General features: G+C 41.0%; 1 protein-coding gene across 3 annotated transcripts in view; it reads left to right on the top strand.

Annotated features, from left to right (window-relative positions):
* LOC103183716 (SPARC (osteonectin), cwcv and kazal like domains proteoglycan 1) overlaps positions 1-21,010 on the top strand; it is a 139,479-nt gene that overhangs the window by 38,954 nt on the left and 79,515 nt on the right. For 2 of the 3 annotated variants that reach the window (XM_007901346.2, XM_007901344.2), the window contains exons 3-4: positions 9,788-9,796; positions 12,442-12,487. In XM_007901346.2, the coding sequence (XP_007899537.2) occupies positions 9,788-9,796; positions 12,442-12,487 (55 nt within the window). The remainder of the gene's footprint in view (positions 1-9,787; positions 9,797-12,441; positions 12,488-21,010) is intronic. The other variant, XM_007901345.2, reaches the window with a different exon arrangement.

Below are 21,010 nucleotides of genomic sequence, written 5' to 3'. Positions count from 1 at the left end.
ATCAGAGAAGATTACAGCACAGAAGGAGGCCTATCGTGCCTGTGCTGGCCCTTTGGAGGAGCCACCCAATCAGTCCCACTCCCCCGCTCTTTCACCACATCTTTGCAAATGTTTCCTTTTCAAGTACCCATCCAATTCCCTTTTGAAAGTTCTTATTGAATCGAGTTCCACCTCCTCTCTTTGCTCCCTGGATCGGCATCAAACTGCGCCATTGTTAAGAGCTCCGAGAGGCTCGCTTGGGTGAAGGGCACTATGTAAACACAAGTTGTTGTTGGCTGTTGACTTTGAGCAGGGCGTTTTTGGTACTGTTGGCTAAGTGGAATTGGAGGGTTTCATGCAGAGAGTACCACGAAATGAGAGAGTGAACCTTGGCAGCAGTGTCTTAAGAACATAAGAACATAAGAATTTGCTGGCGAAAGATGACCAAGGTCCGTCTAGTTTGCCTTCCACCATCCCGGCAGTCGCTTGACATATCAAGTCCCAAACTATACACTGTATCCCCCAGATATTATTTTCTAGCAGCGCTCTATCTAATTCGTTCTTGAAACAAAGGACGTTTTCTGCTTCCGCCATCTGTTTCCCGAGGGGAGCTTGTTCCATAAGTTTACTGCTCGCTCCCTGAAGTAGTGTTTCCACAGACTTGTTCTGAATTCACCCTCCCCTTCAATCCCAGGCCGTTTCTCCAGTATGTTGGCAAAAATCTACAATGGTTTCAATAGTCACTCCTTCCTCTCATCAGGCACCACTTGAAGTGGTGTCTGTTCAATTTTGGAATTCAAATGAGGCATCCAGCTGCTGTGAAATGTAATCTTTTTAATGGCTCACATGATATTGCTATAATGTCGGATTCTCTTAACGACTGATTTAATGGGATTTAAATGTGTAAAAAAAAATGGATACCTTGAGAATCTGCATAGTTAGATAATACAGTATTACTGATGAAACTGTTATTTTATTCTGAAATCGTATGATTGTTCCTTTAAACAAATCACACCCACCTCAGGATCGCTGTGCAACTCTGTAGAAGAGAAATGATTTTCTTTGGGGGAACTTAAGATCCATTTCCAAACCCATCTCTTCATTTCTCCTCCTCTATTTACGATGTGTCTACTTTGTTACAATGACTCTTTGTCATCAACACACGATTATTGCGCAGTTAATTGGATCATTTTGGGGTGCCAACCGCTTATTTGCAGCTTATACAAAACGCACATAACTTGGAAAAGGGATCCACCAATCGACTAACAAACGGGTTCCTTCTTACTGTTAGGTAAACAGAGGCGTGCGGAGTAAGGAAACTTGCCCAATGTTTCGTCCTGAAATGTAGTGTGGTTGCTGGCCTGGGTAGATATCACATGCAATGTAGGAGCTGGGCTGTGGTAATACTGATTTCTATTATGGCTGTACTAGAAACCTAAGAAGTATAAATTTTCAGAGCTGTTTATCTCGCATTGGATTTTATCTGGTCCTTTGTATTGAATGAGTATTAAAATGCCAGGCTCAAATTTAACTAACGTTAGTACAATTTACTTCACATCTTCGCAAACATGCATGAACATGAAAAGCCTACGTGAATTGCAATGGTGACACTCTAATGCAGTTCTTGGGAAAAGTTGCTTTGTTGAAGGTGCCATTTTCTGGATGAGACGTCAAACCAAGGTCCCACCTCCTGGTCAGGTGTACTTTAAAGGTCCCATGGCACTAATTGAAAAGAGAAGGGAGTTTCTCCCAGTGTCCTGGCTAACAATCCCTCAGGTAGAATTGGACATTCACAGCTGTTTGTGGAACATTGTTGTGGGCAAATCGGCTGTCACATTCACCTGCAAAATACACAGTCATTACATTTTACACCCTATCCTGTGAAGTGCTTTCAGACGTACTCCTAAAATGAAAGGCGCTGTAATAAGCATAAAGATTATAATGATTAAGATAGAGAGGAAATTGCAGGGTAAGTGAGTTGCAAGGTGTCTCACTTGTGGAGATATCTCTATGCTAGAGAGAACCCAATGAAGGGATGAAACCAATTCCGTTATCATAAATGACTGTTTAATTAGTGCTGTGTTGCTATTGGTAGTCAAAATATACTATTTTATATCAGCCTTTTGCACCTGATGTCTTCTGATCCGGCACATTCTGGTTGGATTTGAAGGTGTTTATTTGTGCCACAGGGGTGTATGAAAGGTTTATGAACCGACACCAAGTCAGACATAGTAAATTACACTCTCCACTTGCCTCTCAACAGGGTAGCGCAAAAGAAAGATTAATGGGATATAGATTCCTGCAGCAAGCCAGAAGGTTCAGCTAAAGTGATGAGAGTTCCTGCTCACCAGGGCAAACCTGAGATTCAATATGTTCATCTCCTGTCATTCTGTCCAGAACTCACCATGAATACATTGATCTTTTTTGTACAAACCTGAAATGAGAATTCCAGGCAGGATCGAAGAGATAGGAATGAAAATGTTTACTACGCTGAGTGTATAACTGGGCGAAAATGATATAATGTTTTAGATATTAACAGAATTCTGACGTTAAGTGTTGTATTTTCGTCCCAATGACAATGAGGTGGCAAATGTTTGTTGTAAAATTAAGGCAATAAATCTGCTCTTTTGCAAGTCACTTTGGGAATTTGAGTCAAATGCACAGCTGTAGCACATGACAGCAATCCCCCTGATAAAATTGGTTGTTATTTGACTTCATGGCTTTTGTGGGACATTGCTGTGCATAAATCAGCTGTTGCATTCACCTACAAAATACAGACAACAACAAGATTGTATTTATAGACCGTCTTTCACGTCGGGAGGACGTCCCAAGGCGCTGGACAGTTGGGTTGGGACCCGAGCAGGGGGGAAATGGTCAGGGTGAGGGGAGGAAACTGTAGAGTGCAGACACTCTACAGTTTATCCTGTGAAGCGTTGTGGGACGTCCTCCTAATGTGAAAAGCACGATATTAAATGCGAGGATTTTGTTTGCGTGTCAACGGTGCCTTTAATGGCTTGCAAACCACAGGAAAGGGGAAAATCTGGGACATAATGAAGGAATAGATGTTGGGGCAAGAACCATGAATCAACTGTTAGTCATTGGACAAGTATTTTAATGAGCTTGCCCTCATGCCACCTGCTCTTTGTCAGGCAAGTTAATGGCTTCTTTATGTTAGTAGCTGAATTCCCAATGAGAGCTACCTGTCTGAGAATTTGGAGAGACTGAATAGACAATGGTGTCATATTAGACAATAAACAAGCAAACTTAGCCTCCCCGTTCTTTAATAATAATCACAGCCTTATCACGTCTTCGAGATATCTCAAAGCGCTTCACAGAATGTCCTGGAATGTGGATTGAAGTGACCCATTTTTTTTAAGGGACTATTACCCCCGGAAAAGCGATTCACCAATCGACTAACAACCGGGTTCCTACGTATTACTAGGTACTACTTACTGTTTACCTGTTTTCTGCTAGGTAAACAGGCGTGTGTGTGAAGTAAGGAAACTTACCCAACATTTTGCCCTTCCCGGGGAATCAAACCCAGGTCTCTCGCTTGCAAGTTGAGTGCTCTAACCACTGAGCTACAGGACTTTACCAATTTATATACCAACCCCCACCTCGGGTACAGATCCGACTGTCCAGCACCTTGGGACTTCCTCCCGACGTGACATTGCTGTTGTAAATAGAGCATCTAAAAGACCGTGATTCAGACATCTGCAAAATCCATTTAGTGGCTTTTTAAATAGTCCTTCAATAAATGTCCTCACCAAATGATTTCAATTCCATTTAAGTACAACATGCTCTAATCCATATTTATGATCGTTGGGTAATGTTTAAATCAAATACATGTGGGGAACTGTACACATCCAAGTGGAATTGTCAGCGTAAATATCACAGAAATTGAAGGTAATTCCTGACTTGACTTTCAATTATGCCTGATGTATAGATAAAATGTTAATCATTACAAAATCACCATCAGACTCTGATCCTTTGAAACTGATCATAATTTATTTTCTAATAATCGACTAGTTTGCTTGATTAGCCTTTCAATGGGATGACACATTATTTTCGATTCCTGTCAATATTTAATAATAGTCCTTGCATTGGATATAGCTCCTGATCACGTCTTTGAGACGTCTCCAAGCGCTTCACAGAATATACTGTAAAGTGAATTGACTGTATCTTGTGGGCGAAACGCGGCAGCCAATTGCGTTCAGAGGTGTCCCCACAAACAGTCATGGATCGAGTGACCCCATTATTATTCTTTATTCATTTTATTTTATTTTCCTCGGCTCCCAAGTCGTTCTGTGGTGTTGGACTTCATTAGATTCCAGTCCAATGGTACAGCGAAGTAAAATGTAATTTTATGACCTTAAAATAACTCTTTATTCTCTACACATGTTCATGGTGAAGACTGTAGTCTTCATGAAGTGTCTCCAGAAAGCAGCAGAGCAGACTGTTTTTCTGTGAGCTGTTATACTCCCTGAACTGCTGATGTAGTATTCATGAATGGGTTCGTCAAATGAATAATTAAAGCCTCCTGCCTGGTTTTCATGTTGTGAATGCCCTTTAGGATTTAATAAAAATAAGGTGCGTGTTGAACAATCTCCTTGGCTTACTCTTCATGTGTTTCATCCTGTCTTAGTCACTTATGACTCTCTGGTCAATAAATTATCACATCCCCCGTGCATAAAAAATTGCATTATTACATGTATAACAAATGGGTGAATGGAAGTGGGAGTGTGTTTATAATCAAGCGATTTTGTGGGTGTTTCATCCACAAACTATACAGTCAATTCACTTTACAGTATATTCTGTGAAGCGCTTTGAGACGTCTCGAAGACGTGATAAGGCGCTGTATCAAATGAAAGTATTATTAGTCTGGTGAAAGATTCATCAGAATCCAAAGGTGTTTGTACTCTGTGCTTTCAACTCCTCAGACTCGGCTCAAATCCAGTGCATTTACTTACTACGGACAGTCTCAGTATAGCCTTGCTGAGGCTACATTACTGCGGGGAATGGAAATGCTTAGTGTGTAGGTTAGTCTGGGGTTAAATATTATGTGCTATTGTTATGATACTTTTATCTCTCGCTGTTATTTCTGTTTGTAAGCCGTAACAACTTGTATGAACTGATTGTGAAGTTAGTTGAATTATTGCTAACATTAAACAGTTGCAGGATCGTTGGGTGTTTTTTTGCAGATTGCCCAACGATAAAGAAGCATTTGGATTAGACAACGTAGTTTGTAATAAATTTGGGTTTAATAGCACCTGCTGAAATTGAGCTGTTACCCCAGCATGCTGCAATTCTCTACAGGCACATTTTACAATCGTTATAAAATATTTATCCAGTTAGCATTATAATAATAATAGCCTTATGTCCAATAAGTATTCTTCATAAGAATTCTAGTGATTTGCACAACCAGTGTCTTCTGTAATATTTTATCTTATGCTACTAGGAAAATAATAAGTTAGCATTCAACTAGTATTAGCAATATAAGTTTGCTGTATTTACTATATAAATAATATAATCTATATTGAAACAATAGACAAGTGTTAGGAGCACTTCTGCTGACCCAGCTGGTAAGAGCACTGCAGTGTCATACAGATCAGAAGGTTCAAATCCTTGGCCTGGGATGACCTCACTTGCGTCAGATCTATAATTGTCCTCTATACCTCTATGTTCCCAAAGCTCTGGAGCTCACTCCCCCCGTCCCTGCGCCTTCCTCCCTCCCTCCGCACCCGGTGTGAAGGGCGCTGTATAAATGCAAATTGTTGTATGTTGGAGTGAGTTCATGTGTGTGGATGTTGAATTAGCGCATAATCAAACTTAGTTTACATACTTCCCTCCTTGACCTGCTTTCCTCTTTTCCCATTCCTCCCCTTCTCTCTTCTCCTCCCTCCTCTTTCCTCCGTTCCTCTTTTCCTCGGAATAGCCAAGGCACAGCCACTCACTGTCGAGGTTCAGATATGAATGGTGGAATGTTAGGTAAGGTATCAGAAGACATCCCTCCCAGTCAGAAAACACAGACAAAAGCTAACAGGAGAAGGGGAAACAGAAAGAATATTGATGTGAAAAAGAGTGACTTTGATTGATTTATACATTAAGAAAGGCCTAGTTGATGGGATTTGAGTTGGAATGGTTAATGAGCACAGTACACTCTTTATTTTTTTCCCCAGTGTAATAATAATAATCCTTGCATTTGATACAGCGCCTTATCACGACTTCCAGACGTCTCAAAGCGCTTCACAGAATATACCGTAAAGTGAATTGGACATATATTCTGTGGGCGAAATGCGACAGCCAATTGCGCGCATCAGTTTCCCACAAACAGTCGTGGCTTGAGTGATCAAATTATTATTATTATTTTTTTGAAGGGATAATTGGCAATGCAAATCCAATCCAGCAGAACAGTACTCTGTACAGCAGGAACACGCTTGTCATTTTACTTTGGTTTAATGCCAGCACTTTAGACAACAAGACTAAGACTGGGAGTTCTTTTGATCTCTAACCTCAAGAGTTCAAAGTCGTCTGGAAGTTAATAAAGATCTGACTTACTGTTACCTAGGCTCAGACAACAAGCCTTAAGGCAATTATTTTAGCTCTAAGCCTCAATCCATGTAATGCATACAAATGAATTCACGGACGTACTTCAGAGAGTGTCAGTTGAGCATATTCGCTAAGGAAGGATGTAAATTTGTTCCTCACTTTTGAATGCAGGTGCAACAGTTGCAGTTCATTAAATTGAAGCCTATTTTTTTCTTTAAGCAATACTGATCCGTAATGCTTCAATTGTTATTTCCATGCGATTCTTAATGAAAAACAATTCACAGTGTGTGGTTTCTGTGGGGAAGGAGCAGAAGGGCTTGGAAGGGGAGCACCTCAGTTCAAATCCTCAGGGAGGAATTGTTTCATCCTTGGAAACAAAGTTTGCATAATGTATAAAGTTGATATCGTAATAATAAGAATCCTTGCCTTTCACATCAGGAGGAGGTCTCAAAGTGCTTCACAGGATCCACTGTAATGTGTAGTGACTGTGCATCTTGTAGACGAATGCGGCAGCCAATTTGTCCCACAAGCAGCCATGAGGTCCATGATCAAATTTATTTGAGAGATTGTTGACTAGGACGCCAGCAGAAACTTCCTTCTCTTTTCCAATTACTGTATTGGAGCGTTAACCTAGACTCTGGGAGTTCAAAACCCCTTGAAGTTCTTTAAAAGAGAAAGACAATATTTATTTTGATCTTACGAAATTCGATGGCCAGTGGGTGTGGAAATGGTGTTTAAATGCTGATAGATATCAAACCCTGCACCACCCTCATCAGATCATTAGTCTGTTGACTTTGTTATCCTGCTCTTAGAAAAGTCTCTGGACTGTGTGATGAGAGTCTAATCACACCATTTTATACTTCATTGCTTATGAAAGTCGTAGTGTGGCGATATATAAAGGCAATCGTTTGAATGTATATTCACCGAAAACAAGTTAAACATTCATACATGTAACCCTGAAAGAGTTTGATCTATTTGATATGGTTGACGTTAATATTAATCATTTTATTTTACGTTCAGTCAGCAGCTCTAGATCCTGCTATTCCGAGTCATTAGGCGAAGGTTTGTAAGAAATGAATGGCATTCTCAATGGCATTTTCCATTGTCTTCGGACATGTTCCAACTTTATTGTGAGTTACGGTGGTTTAAAAATCTCCTGTAAAGCCAGAATAGCATTTAGGGTGTTAATGTTGTGTCTGTTGCCACAGATTGATTGTCGTTTTCCACAATAGTAAAAATACTCTGCATATTTTCGGCATTGTCATGTTAACAGCATTAAAGGCATTGACTAGACAGATGGCAACAGCCCCACACCAGCCTACTCACCAAGTCTAATTGGCATGTTTTACAATGGTGATTCTACTGCTTATGAAATATTCATCCAGTTGGCTTACTGTATAATAACCGTGTCTTCGCAAGATCTGGCAACCTGGACAATTAGTATCTTCCAATATTTTGACTTCTGCTTTTGGGAAAATTTCAAGGCCGTTTCTGAGCATTAGCATTTCACAAGTGTGCTGTGTTTCGTCTTATTAAAAATCCTGGCTGAGCAGGGGGTGGTGGGTTGGGTGGTGGTGGTTCCACAGGGGGTCAGTAACTCTCTAACCTTAACAGAGCAGCCCTCGTAAGATCGGTTCGGGTGAAGAAGGCCTTTTGGCGCATTTATCTCATCCATCCAGGACACCCACCCTCACATCTTCCCATCACAGCATCAAGCATGCCACTAGGCAGTGAGAGACAGCGGGCATCACGCACAACCCCAAAGCTGTCCTCTCACCATTGGCCACACATGCACAAGTACATCCATTAGTTGTGCATGTATGTACACACATACAGTCAATTCACTTTACTGTATATCCTGCAAGCACTTTGAGACATCTCGACGACGTGATAAGTTGCCATATGAAATGCAAGTATTATTATTAATCAGCAGTAAGTGAGGAAACCCTTCCCTATTCCAGGGCCAAAGAGGCTAGTTGTGGCATTCGAACCTCGGTAGTGCCTCATTACGTCGTTAAGATGTCTCCCAACCACATCACAGGATATACTGTAAAGTGGTGCGATTGTGTGTATTTTGTGGACCGATTATTGCACTAATTAATCAATTAGGCTGATGCTTTTGTAGCGGACGCAATGGACTACAGCGGTCTTAAATAGTATTTCTGCTCTAGATATTAAAATACTGAATGGATGCATCATACTTAGAAAGGTGAGTTTATAAACATATATTTTTCAAGCATCAGTTGTAATCCAGGCAATTTATTCTCATTAATGATTTAGAATAAAAGACAAATAGTCCCTCAGTTCTTGTATGAATAATTTTAGGGTTCAATAGTCACTGCTGCTACTTTTTATTTCTTCAACATCTCTCAACTCTTAGACTCACAAGAAAGACACAAAAGTCGCTGAAGTTTTAAACGAAAAAACTCATTAGACTGTGATCTGATTTGAATCAATGAAACTGTGAAAAGTCAGAGAAGAAAATCTCTCCCCACCACCCATTTACCTAGAGAGCAGTGAAGTGTGAGAGTTTAATTTTCTCATCAAAATCTGAAAAAATATTTCAGTAATAGTCCGTTCTTGGTCTGTAACGATGCAATTCCGAAGCTAGCTGGAAAGCCTCATTGAAAATCCGTATTCAATAAATTGGTTGGGTAACGGGTTAACCTTTGTCCTGCTGAATAAAAGTGAGTGAGTCAATTGCATCTTTCCCTTTGCCATGCAGGCACATTCACATTAAAATGAAAACATTCTATCAGATGGCGATTGAGTTCACACCCAGTTGTAGGATCAAGCTTTGTGGTTTCAGTCCTCTCAGCCCACACACACACAAACCGCACAGCACACACACACTCTCTGAAAACCTCAAGCCTTAGCGCTTTGCCAACTTGTCCATTATATTCTCCAGAATGAGGTAAAGCAGGGTGTGTCTGGGAAAGTTTGGACATCTCATTCCAGACACAGTGAAATATCTGAAATGCAAGCGCTCGGAGACCCTAGCCTGCACCAGGGGTTGCTATGTAAAAGCAAGTTGTTGTTGCTGAAATTTCCATGCGTAGGGGCACGTGTATGTGTAACTCACTGATGGTCTGGATACTCATAAACACGGCGAATGTTGGATTTATGCGTGTGGTCAGACATCCTGCTGCTGAATGTAACTCACTCATTAAATATTGTATTAAAAAAAATGGTTTTGTGCAGCATTTGGCTTCATGATATAACAATTTCTTTTCTCTTTCTCTTTGGCTGACCTGTGCAGGAAGTGGAGGTTCGTATTTGCTTCAATTCTTTTTCCTAGATCCTAAAATCTATTTGACTGACTGCCTGCCTGACTGACTGACTGGTTGCTATTGTTACTGTGATATAGTATTACCCCAGTAGCTATTTATCATTTACCTTATGAACAAACAGTCCAAATGGAAAATGAAATGCCTGTGTAAATCCTCCCGAGGAAGCTTAATACAGCAAGTCTAAGCGCTAGGACAAACAGACCCTTAGAGAATTGAATACTGCTTGGTAACTTTCTGAATCTGTTTTTTTCAATTGGATAACATTTACTAAAATTATTTTCCCGTAACTCTCCAATGCTCAACATAATAGTGTGGATTTGGAAGCTGGCGACTAGTATTAGAACGTTAATTCGGAGTATTCGCTATTCATTCGTTGCAGGAATGCCTCTGCTATCCAGTTTTTGCTGCACCTTGAATTCCTGTACTATTTACCTTGGAAGCCAAAGCCCAAAAGGATAGGGTGGTCCTAGCTGGATAAGCTGCGGGAAAGCTGGCCAGACAGCACTATCAGTGGCAAGCTACGTGGGTTTAGCTGGTTGGACTCCAGCAGTTACCCCAACGTACACTCTGGGCTCCCCCAAGCCTTGGCTCTTGCCAACCTGCGCCTAATACTTTCCTGAATTAGGTAAACAGAGTGCGTCCTTCCTCCTTCCAGAGAGAGAGTGCATTTCATTCCAACAATTTATCTCTGGGATTTCCATGTGTAGGTGGGAGGCCTGGGATTCTCAGTTTGGTTTGGAGACTCTTAAGCAACGGTGATGGGACAGTGTCATGCACCCGGCCAATAAAAAAACAGTAAAACTGGGCCAAAGTAGTTCCTGCAACTAAATGGATAGCAAGTGCAAATCATAGCTAGTTAAAGATGGAGAGACGAGTGTTACTGTGCTTAAAAAAAATAAAGTGCTTTGTGTATTGCAGTAAACAGATTTAATGCTGATGGAAGCCTTTCCCTTCATATAATTTATGAGCAGCAGGGAATCCAGACAGACCTCTGTAGAGCTGTGCTAAGTTTCTGCCAACCAATAAGAGTTCTATTTTCCCACTTGACGTCATCTGCCTTTCATTAGGAAGTCAGTTTCCAATCCAGTTTGTTAATTGACCCTGAACACCCTGTGAATTGTGCCACGTTTGCTTTGCACCTTGCTGTGGATTGGTGGTTTCCTGGGATCCCTGGGGTCGGGGGTTGAAGGCTGCAATTCTTTTCCTTGCCTTGGGCAGCTTCAGCAGTCGGCCTGTCCCTCTGGGCCACCCACGAGCTTCTTAACCCTCGCTCTGTATAGACCTTCTGCAGAGATCAACAACGACGACTTGCATTTATATAGCGACCTTCACGGAGGGGGGTAGCGTCCTGGAGTGCTTGACTGTGGCGGAGTCCGACCCCGAACCAGCGGGAGAGGGGATCAGATTCAGCAATCAGACAGCCATCACAAAAATATCTTTCCAATAACTGTGCATCTGTGAGTTTGCACGTATATAGCTCAGTGGTTAGAGCCCTCGCCTCGCAAGCAGGAAGACCTGGGTTTGATTCCCGTGCGTGGCGAAACCTGAGGCAAGTTTCCTTACTCAACACATGCGCCTTTGTTTACCTAACAGTAACGATCGGCGGATTCCTTTTCCAGGAACAATAATCCCTTCAAAAAATATAGTAATAATAATTTGATCACTTCAATCCACAACTGTTTGTGAGTCACTGATGTGCGCAATCGGCTGCCGTGGTTTCGTCCACAAAATATACAGTCAATTCACTTTACAGTGTGACCTGTGAAGCGCTTTGAGACGTCTCAAAGACGTGATAAGGCGCTATATCAAATGCAAGGTTTATTAATATTATGATAATTATTACATGTAATTGTTTGCTTGGTTGCTGCTAGGATTGGGAAATTCATCCCACAGGTTCAGCTGTTCTCTCGAGCTTAAATTGCACCATTTGGCATTTTAAGCCAATCACACCGAATCATATCAAGCAGCTTCTTGAAACAGTTACACATTGTAATTCAATTGTGTGTAATCCCAAACGGTGTTAGTCACAATGTGCTGGTCAGGGATAATACACGTATTATAATTGATAAATTCTCTTACACTCTGGCTGGGAAATCGAGGCCTGTGCTGTCGGTACAGTTATAGGTGAGTGGACGTCATGGGAATGTGACAGCTAGGAAATGCAATCTGACAACTAATTTGTGTAGGTAAAAGGGTGGAAAGTAATGCAATGGATTCACAGATAAGGCTTAAATCTTTCAGCGAGCAGCCGTGTCACTGTGCATCAGGACATCGCGCTCACAGACTGAACAACTTCTTACAATCCACAGCAAAAGGGGTTCAGTGAGCCCGAGGGATTAACAAGACAAATTGGTGGAGAGAACCACAGATTTAAGCCACTTGTATTTTGTACAAAGAAGCAGAATAATGATGGAAGATAGCAGGGCTATCGTGATGTTTGTCAGCAGGAAATGTATGATCTGTCGTCGTTAACAGGCCAATGTTAAAGAAAGACTGTCGCAAGGACAAACATTGGGAATGAATGTGAATGAATGTGCTTCATTCACAAGAGATGGAGAAGTATTGCAGTGACTCGGAAACACGGACGCAAAATGATTTTGTAATTTCTGTTTCACTTTTTCAGGATGATTATTTCAGAAGCTGGAACCCTAACAAGCCCTTCGATCAAGGTATCCAGTTTGATTGCATGGAAAACCGTGGAGATAGATGTTTGTCTAAATAGTACATAAATAATACATTTTTTTTTAAACAATGCACGAATTCACGATGAACGTTTTATGCTCCTGTATGTTTTGGATATTAATTAGCCTTTTTATTTCCTCTGGTTCCATTGCGATAGCCATTTTGCAAATTTGAATTCCTACAGGCACGAAAAATAATGACTCCATTATAAGCCTGGATTTTATTACGTTGTTTTGTGCTCTGCAACATATCAGGTTGATCACTGAAATATTCAGAGAGAACATTCAGCAAAAAGCTATTTTTTGTGAATTCTACCTGCTCAGCAGGTTGGCGGAGAAATTCATTCCACTTACGTCCAGAATTCATTATGTAGCATTTCAGAGCATCCGGAATCCGATCATTTCTCTAAACACATCCTTAATTTTGAAGCCGTTTTTTTTCTGTAAGTTGTTTTTCAGAACTACAGAAAGAGGAGCTTTCAAAGTTAAAAGACTCAATTCAACAATTTGCCAAGCTCCTCATGCTTGAAAACGTTACATAAATAGGATAAGTCTCGACTCGAATGAAATTTCTCTCTTGAGTTTTTGTGTTTCGTATGTTTTCGAGATTCTCCGGAATTCGGTACATCAAAGGCAATGAAATGGAAATGGCAAAAATTGGAGACGACAAAGAAAAAAAAAAAAAAAAAAATCCACAGCAAACGTGCTAGCAACTTGTCAGTGTTTATACTGCAAGCGGGATTTTCATCTTGACTGTTCCACAAATACAATCAGCTCAAAAATGGTTCACACCGTGGCCACAGGGTTCAATGGTTTCATTTGAGAGAAGGAAACAAATCGAGATCTTTAGCTTTGACAATGATTCACAATGGGTAGTGAGAGCAAAGGATTTTATTACTTTGTTGTGATAATGCGGTGTATATTACTCCAGGTCACCACGGGGACGACAGGAATACGATATATAGTATTATTGTCGGACAGCCAGGCCGAGGCTATTGATAACTATTGACTCCTTTGAATGTGATTTTCGGTCGATGTGATGATTATTGCCGCTGCTCATGTTGATCGTCAGTCACATTTTTCACCCCCGTGTTACTGAAAAGACGAATGAAATTTAAGCAACGAAACCTCAAGTGTTCAGTAAATTTTGTTGCCGTCAAGTGAGCCTCTATTGTACATCCCAAGGCTTTTGGTTGCCTTGACACTGCAATTCCACATGTTGGAAGGAATCTCAGAACACTGTTGGCGATGAGACAACATCTTTTTAATGGTCAGATTTAGGTGGTAAGCAATTTGGAGTTTCTACTGATGGTCTCTAAGGTTCCGATCAATGTGAAATCACTTCTATCATCATCATCAAATGAATTGGTGTTGCAGCAGTGTGAGACTTGACAAAAGTCATTTGGCTACTTTGGCTCAAAGAGTCTTAATAATAATAATCCTTACATTTCATATAGCGCTTTTCACGTTGGGAGGACGTCCCAAAGCGCTTCACAGAACACACTGTAAAGTGAATTGACTGTATATTTGTGGGCGAACGCGGCAGCCAATGGCACACAGCAATGTCCCACAAACAGTCGTAGATTGAAAATGACCAATTTATTATTGTTTTGTTTTTTTGGAGGGACTATTATTAGGCTCTGTGTGGAGTAAGGAAACTTGCCCAAGGTTTCGCCCTCTGCCTGGAATTGAACTCAGGTTCACCAGGGGAAGGAGCAATGAGTTGAAATTTGGAATTGTAGACGTCAGTGTTGGCAGTGGGATGTAAAATACTTCAGTCATGTCAATAGATGTAGGTTAACGTTGCAAAGATTAAATCGTAATCTTGGGAAAACACCTCCAGAATTGTTTGAATTTTTATTCTGTGTGTTTAAAGAGATGACCCAAATGTAGGATGTAAAGCTTTTCACGTCTTCTCGACGTCTCAAAGCGCTTCACAGAATAGACTGTAAAGTGTATTGACCTTATATTTGTGGGCGAAACGCGGCAGCCAATTGCACACAGCAGCGTCCCACAAACAGTCGTGGATTGTAACAAGAACAACAACAACTTGCATTTATATAGCGCCCCTCACGCAGAGTAGCGTCCCAGAGCGATTAATGAAGCTTTCTTATTGCCTGCAGTCTATCAGCGAATGCAAATTTACAAACGTCAGGAAAATCATGTTGGATTAAGGTACTGACAAACCGAAATGTCAGCCTTAATTGGAGTATATTTCTGAAGTGAATAAATAACTTATTACTTATTTTTCGTTAGCTTTGATTTCCAGCGTATATACATCATTTATGTATGTTCATTACAACCTTATCCAGCCTCGCTGTATACACCCAGGGCTGTGAAAATTGTCAAGCCGATTGGATTATACGTCAACTCAAAGAATGTACTTGGTAACCGAAGCAAAGCAGAACATAGAGCCTTTGGGGATTGCAAATGTCGGTGCCACCTCGAGCCACAAAGATTTGCTGTCGTCATTACCCATGTAACTGTATAGCTCCAATGCTCCTACATTTTACCTTCATGCATAATATTCCCAGCAGTTTAGAGGTGATCTCAACAATGTGCTAAAACAGCCAGATCTGCTGAGAAGACTCTCAGTGGGCAATGTGAAGGTTAATAAGGTATTTTCACACACTGTTTACCATCCATTTACACATTCTGATTTGTCAGTTATTACAGTGTGTAACACAGTGCCTGTAAATATGGCTAAACATTTTTGCTCTAATCTTAGATATAACTTTCCCGCAAAAAATCTACACCCATACATTTTGAAAATTGTCTTCCTGATTCGAGTAAAATGAACCAAGTGCACGAAAGGGGTGAGGAGTTATAAACAGTCCACTTCCATTTTATTATTAATCCCTTCAAAAAAAAATATATTTAAAAAAAAAGTGGTCACTCAATCCACTGCTGTGTGCAGTTGGCATTTCGCCCAGAAAATATACTGTCAATTCACCTTACAGTATATTCTGGGAAATGCTTTGAGACTTCTCAAAGATGTGATAAGGCGCTATATCAAATGCAAGGATTATTATTATATTTTCCTGGCTTCATTTTGATATGAGTTCCTAACTATTTGATAGCGTGTAAGTTATGTTTTTTTTAAAAAAGTTTCCAGACCTGTCCCACGTGAACCTGCTTATTTACTAACCTTTAAGTCTGTCTTATTCCCAAATACTCCTGCTCAGCCAACAGACTGCTAATAGATAGGTAATTGCCGCTGAAGAAAATTCCATTTCTTCAGAGCACTTTACAAAGCTGTGGGGACTAATAAAGATGTTCTGCAGGAGCTCACAAGTTCGTGGAAACGGTTGTTATTAAGTGTGGATGTACTTTCTGAACATTTCTGCTGATTCCTGTCTTCAAGTCATGCCTCCCTCTCAAGTCTTAATGGCAGCAAATAGCAGGAGACCTTCTATTGGTATTCTTTCTGCAAGGCAACTGATTTGAAACGGGAAAGGTTGTTTTTGGAGTAGATTAACCTAACCGCCCAATATGATTTACCTTGCAAAATATATGGTTAGAACTTAATTGTTGTAAACCTGTTAGCACAAACTGCTCATTACAATAAACTTTTCCCTTATCTAGAGTAAAGCTCCATTATAGTCATTAGAGCAGTTACAATCTTGACAAGATGAGTCTCTAATGAGAATTCTTTCCCATTTAGCCTTAGTTTAATAATTAGGTTTAAATGTAGCTGAAATCAGTAAAATTCTTCATGGTTTAATCAAGTGACATAATTACACCAATATAAAGCCTCCTGCTAATGCATAATTTTCCCCAAATCTGATCCAGTGTCAAGATAAGTACACGTTCTCTATACTTGTGTGCCCTCACAATCCATCATAAAGTTATGACTTACGACAAAGTCCCTTGAAAGCGCACTCTAAAGTGACATTTAAATCATTCGAATCAAAGGGATGGAAACTCATAAAAACCACGCACTAAACTAACCACGGTCAATAATTTAGGTATCAGCCTGGTTCAGTTGGTAGCGCTTTCGCCTCCAATGAGTCAGAGATTGTGGGGTCAAGCCCCAGGTCGGGATTTGGAATCCATATACAGTCTATGCTACCTCTCCAATTCAGTGCTGACTGAGGTGTGCAGTATTGTCAGATGAGGTGTTAAACCGTCTGCCTGTTCAGGTGGAGGTTAAAGATCCCATGACACTATTTGAAAAGAGAAGGAATTTCTCTCTCCTGGTGTCCTGGCCAACAAACCCCCAAATAAATTTGCTCACTCACTCCACGGCTGTTTGAGAGACGTTATTGCGTGCAAATTGGCTGCTGTGTTTGCCCACAAAATACGCAGTCACCACACTTCACAGTACATTCTGCGAAGCACTTTGAGGCGTCTCAACGACGAGATAAAATGCTATATCAAATACGAGGATTTTTTTTTGTTGTTTCTACTGGTTGAGAATAGCAGTGCGTTTTATCATGTTTATATCCAAAAGGTTTGAATTAGGAAATTTAATTTTGTTTATCTTGTTTTAAAAACAATTTGTTTTGCAGTGCACAGATGTGGGGAAAAATAACACTTTATTTAACATCACTTTGCCAAGCTGGTGACATTGCATTTATTGTCCATAAATACACCAGTCAGGAGCTTGCAATGTGCTTTGCTGTTCAATATACATCTTGCCTGTGGCTGTAAACTCATTTGTTTCTGCAGCGTGAAATAATAAATCACCACCATTGTTTCCGTTCTCTCTGCTAATCCCTTGTAATCCTAAATCATTTCAGTAACTGCCTCCTCTTCATTTTTCAGTCCTTTATCCAGTGTGAAGTTTGTGTACCTTACGACGATACTTGAAGCCAAATTGATCAATTCACGGCCAGGCAGTTTTCGGTAGATTAGTGGGCTCCTGGCAATCAACTCTTAAAAGCAAACAATGTTCTTCTTAGAGAGAAATTCCACTTGGTTCTAATTTACTCTGTTTATGTCGCATGCAATTCAGAGCATCCAGAATTTAGTAAGTTGTCAAATTCAATCTTAACTTTTACATCCAGTTTTCGCTGGTATCTTATAAAGAACTTCAAAATTAAGGCCTTACTTGAGGTTTTGTGTCCAAATTCTGGACACTAAAACGCTCCATAAAAAGCGTAAGTCTAGACTCAGGTGAAATTTCGCCTTCGAGTACTGTCTGCTCTCTCCACCAGCGGGTCTGGCCTGCTCCATGTCCCCCGCCTGCCCTGCCCCACCATCAGCAGTCGGACCTTCAGCCTTTCTGCTCCCACCCTTTGGAATGCCATCCCACATTCCCATCACTTTGCTCCCTCCCTCCCTCACGTTTGTATAGTGCCTTTCACATCCCAAGGTGCTGGACAATCAGGGATTTGGACCCGAGCTGTGGAGAGTTGGGACCAGAGAGGGCGGAGGGCAGGTGGGGTGGGGGCAAGAGGGTGGTCAAAGGCACGGTCGAAAACGAGGGTCTTGAGACGAGCCTTGGAGGAGGCGAGGGAGGGAGCGAGATGAAGGGAGTGTGGGATGGAGTTCCAAAGGGTGGGGGCAGAGAGGCTGAAGGCCTCACTACCGATGGGCTCAGTGCAAGATATTCACTTTACTCTTGTCTAACTCTGGTTCATTTATTGGCCATGTGAACTTTCCCTGAAGCGAAAAGATTAGTGGGTCTTAATCTTTCAGGCACTGATTGTTTTTAACTCTCATTGTAGAAATTTCAAAAAGTGGAACCCATTCGTTTTGAGAGAACGTTATTTAAAACGCTATTCCTCATTCTGAACCGAGTGCTTATTGGTATATTTGCATTGCACAATTTACTGCGTTCCACGAATTTAATTTTTTTCCCCCCACTTCAGTGGTAATGTGAAAGACAGCAATTGGTTTATAACCGCCTTGCCTCACTGTTCTGATAAATTTGACGGCAGATTTGATCCGAATAGCAATATCCATATGAATAATTACCTCTGTTTGATTAATGAAAGAGCCACCTTGTAAAATAGTGTCCAACAAAATTACATTTTCTATGCAAAGGTTTTTATAAGATAATGTGCTGGAGTTTTCGCTGGTTTTGTTTCCCACCAAAATTAATTATTCTCTCCTGTTAGAATTTGGGAAACATGTTGAAAAGTCAGCTTGTTTTGTAAGTGTTGGAAATTTCCATATTACAAGGATGCTGTGCGCAATTGGCTGCCGCGTTTCACCCAGAAAATACAGTCAATTCACTTTACGGTATAATCTGTGATGCGCTTTGAAACGTCTCGAAGACATGAGCAGGGACTGTATCAGATACAAGGGTTATGATTATTATTATTATTACAAACTTCAAATAAAACTGGTTTATGCTTCAGAATAACATGGGGCTGAGGGAAGCAAGGAGTGGGATTTTTGCATTGCGACATGAAAGAGTAATACATTTAATTAAGCAAATTTTTTGGGGGGAGGTGGTGAGGGCAGCCAGGCATCTGGCGCTGACACAGGCGAAAACCCATCACCATTCTTAAGATTATCCAAACCAGTTCACATATGTATGTACGTACACAGCAACGTCCCACGAACAGTCGCGGAGTGAGTGGCCAATCTTTATTTGGGGGAATCGTGGTGTCCTGTAGCTCAGTGGTTAGAGCACTCGCCTGGCAAGCGAGAGACCTGGGTTTGATGCCCGACAGGGCGAAACCTTGGGCAAGTTTCTTTACTCCCGATAATAATCACTCAAGAAAAGAAAACAATAATAATTTGGTCACTTCAATCCACGACTGTTTGTGGGATGCTGCTGTGCGCAATCGGCTGGCACGTCTCGCCCACAAATAGACAGTCAATTCACTTTACAATCTATTTTTGAAGCGCTTTGAGACGTCGAGAAGACGTGAAAAGCGCTATATCAAATGCAAGAGTTATCATTATTAATTGTTGGCTGGGTTAGACAATGTCAGACCGCTCTGCCTTGCCTTGATTTTCAAAGAATATTAAAGTGTTTATATTTTCCCCAGCCCCACTTGAGTAGGTCTTTATAGTTTAATAAGGCTCATGAATATCGAACTAGACTGCTTGAATCAGTTGCCCAAACTGTGCTCGGCAGGCAAAATATTCACACAGAATCTTTAATAAACAGGCAAAGCGGCTTCTTCCACGAGGTCTATCAGTGTTGACCACCAAAAATAGCAATCTTTTCGTTCTGTGGGTATAATAGGATTGCAGTCAGCAGGAACTCACTGCAATTTATTTCAGTGTACTTGAAAATTGACTTATTACATACAGAAAGAGGAAACTGTTTGGAATATTTCCTGCATTTTGTGATAGAATTGATATAAAAACACACACACATTCTCCATACATTCAGGCACATTTTTCGCTTCTCCTTTGCCCACTTAACAATATTCCTTGCATTTGATAGAGCAGCTTATCAAGTCTTTGAGACGTATCAAAGAGCTTCACCCAATATACTGTAATGTGAATTGACTGTATATTTTGTGGGCGAAATGGGGCAGCCAATTGTGCACAGCAGTGTTCCACAAACAGTTGACTGATTGACTTATTACTATTGTTATAAACAGAGATGTGTGGAATAAGGAAACTTGCCCAACATTTTGCCGTCCCGGGAATCGAACCCAGGTCTCTCACTTGCGAGGCGAGTGCTTTAACCACGGAGCTACAGGACTCCATGATGGAAAGCTGTCGTGTCCCAGAACGACAGCACCAATAAACGTGCACCATCTCTGTTCCCGTGGCCATCATAAATCTCAAATTAAGAAGATTTTGTGAGGATTATTTTGTTCCCAGGCAGCTACAGCCGAAGTATCTTTTCTGTTGAGCATTTGCATTCTATTTATTGCATCCTTTAGCATTTTCATATCTCCTTTTCAGCCTCGAAATTCAGAAATGATTACCATATATAATGCTGTCCCCGTTTTACTGAGCACTCACAACCAAGATGGGCAGTTGGTAACCAGCAATATAAAGTAGCTTAACTCTGGGATCTCTTGTGATGCAGCCCAGCAATAATGTAGTTTCTGACATTAATATATTGTACTGACATTTGGATGATGTCTTTCTCAGACATTAGCCCAATATTGTTGATAGATCAGGGTATTAAGGGATATGGGGAGAAAGTGAGAAAATGGAACTGAAAGGATTAGTTGAGGTACAGATCAACCATGGTCTAATTAAATGGCGGAACAGGCTCGACGGGCTGAATGGCCTCCTCCTGTTCCTATATTCCTGTGTCAGCTGTTTTACTTGTTCCATGTTTTGTGGTTTTCACAAAAACAATCTGTTGCCCCTTCGTCTTGCCCCCTCCGTCCCCATCTTCAGGTCGTACCTGAAGACCTTCCTCTTTGGCCGTGCCTGCGGTCACCTCCCCCCTCCCCCCGGCTCGGTGTCGGGCTGCCCTGCGAGAGTGAGGGGGCGCTGTGTAAATGCAAGTTGTTCTCGTTCATCTCTGACTATTTCTGGGGGAGGTATTTTTTTTTCTGTTTCAATATGGTTATTTTGGGGGTTAAATGAAAATATTGCCTTCATCTGTCTCTCTCTCTCTCTCTCTCTCTGACCTCATTT

This window comes from Callorhinchus milii, unplaced genomic scaffold, assembly GCF_018977255.1.
Source record: "Callorhinchus milii isolate IMCB2004 unplaced genomic scaffold, IMCB_Cmil_1.0 Scaffold13, whole genome shotgun sequence".
Taxonomy (NCBI): Eukaryota; Metazoa; Chordata; class Chondrichthyes; order Chimaeriformes; family Callorhinchidae; genus Callorhinchus; species Callorhinchus milii.
Note: the sequence above shows the minus strand (reverse complement) of the source record. Positions and strands in the feature narration are given on the sequence as shown.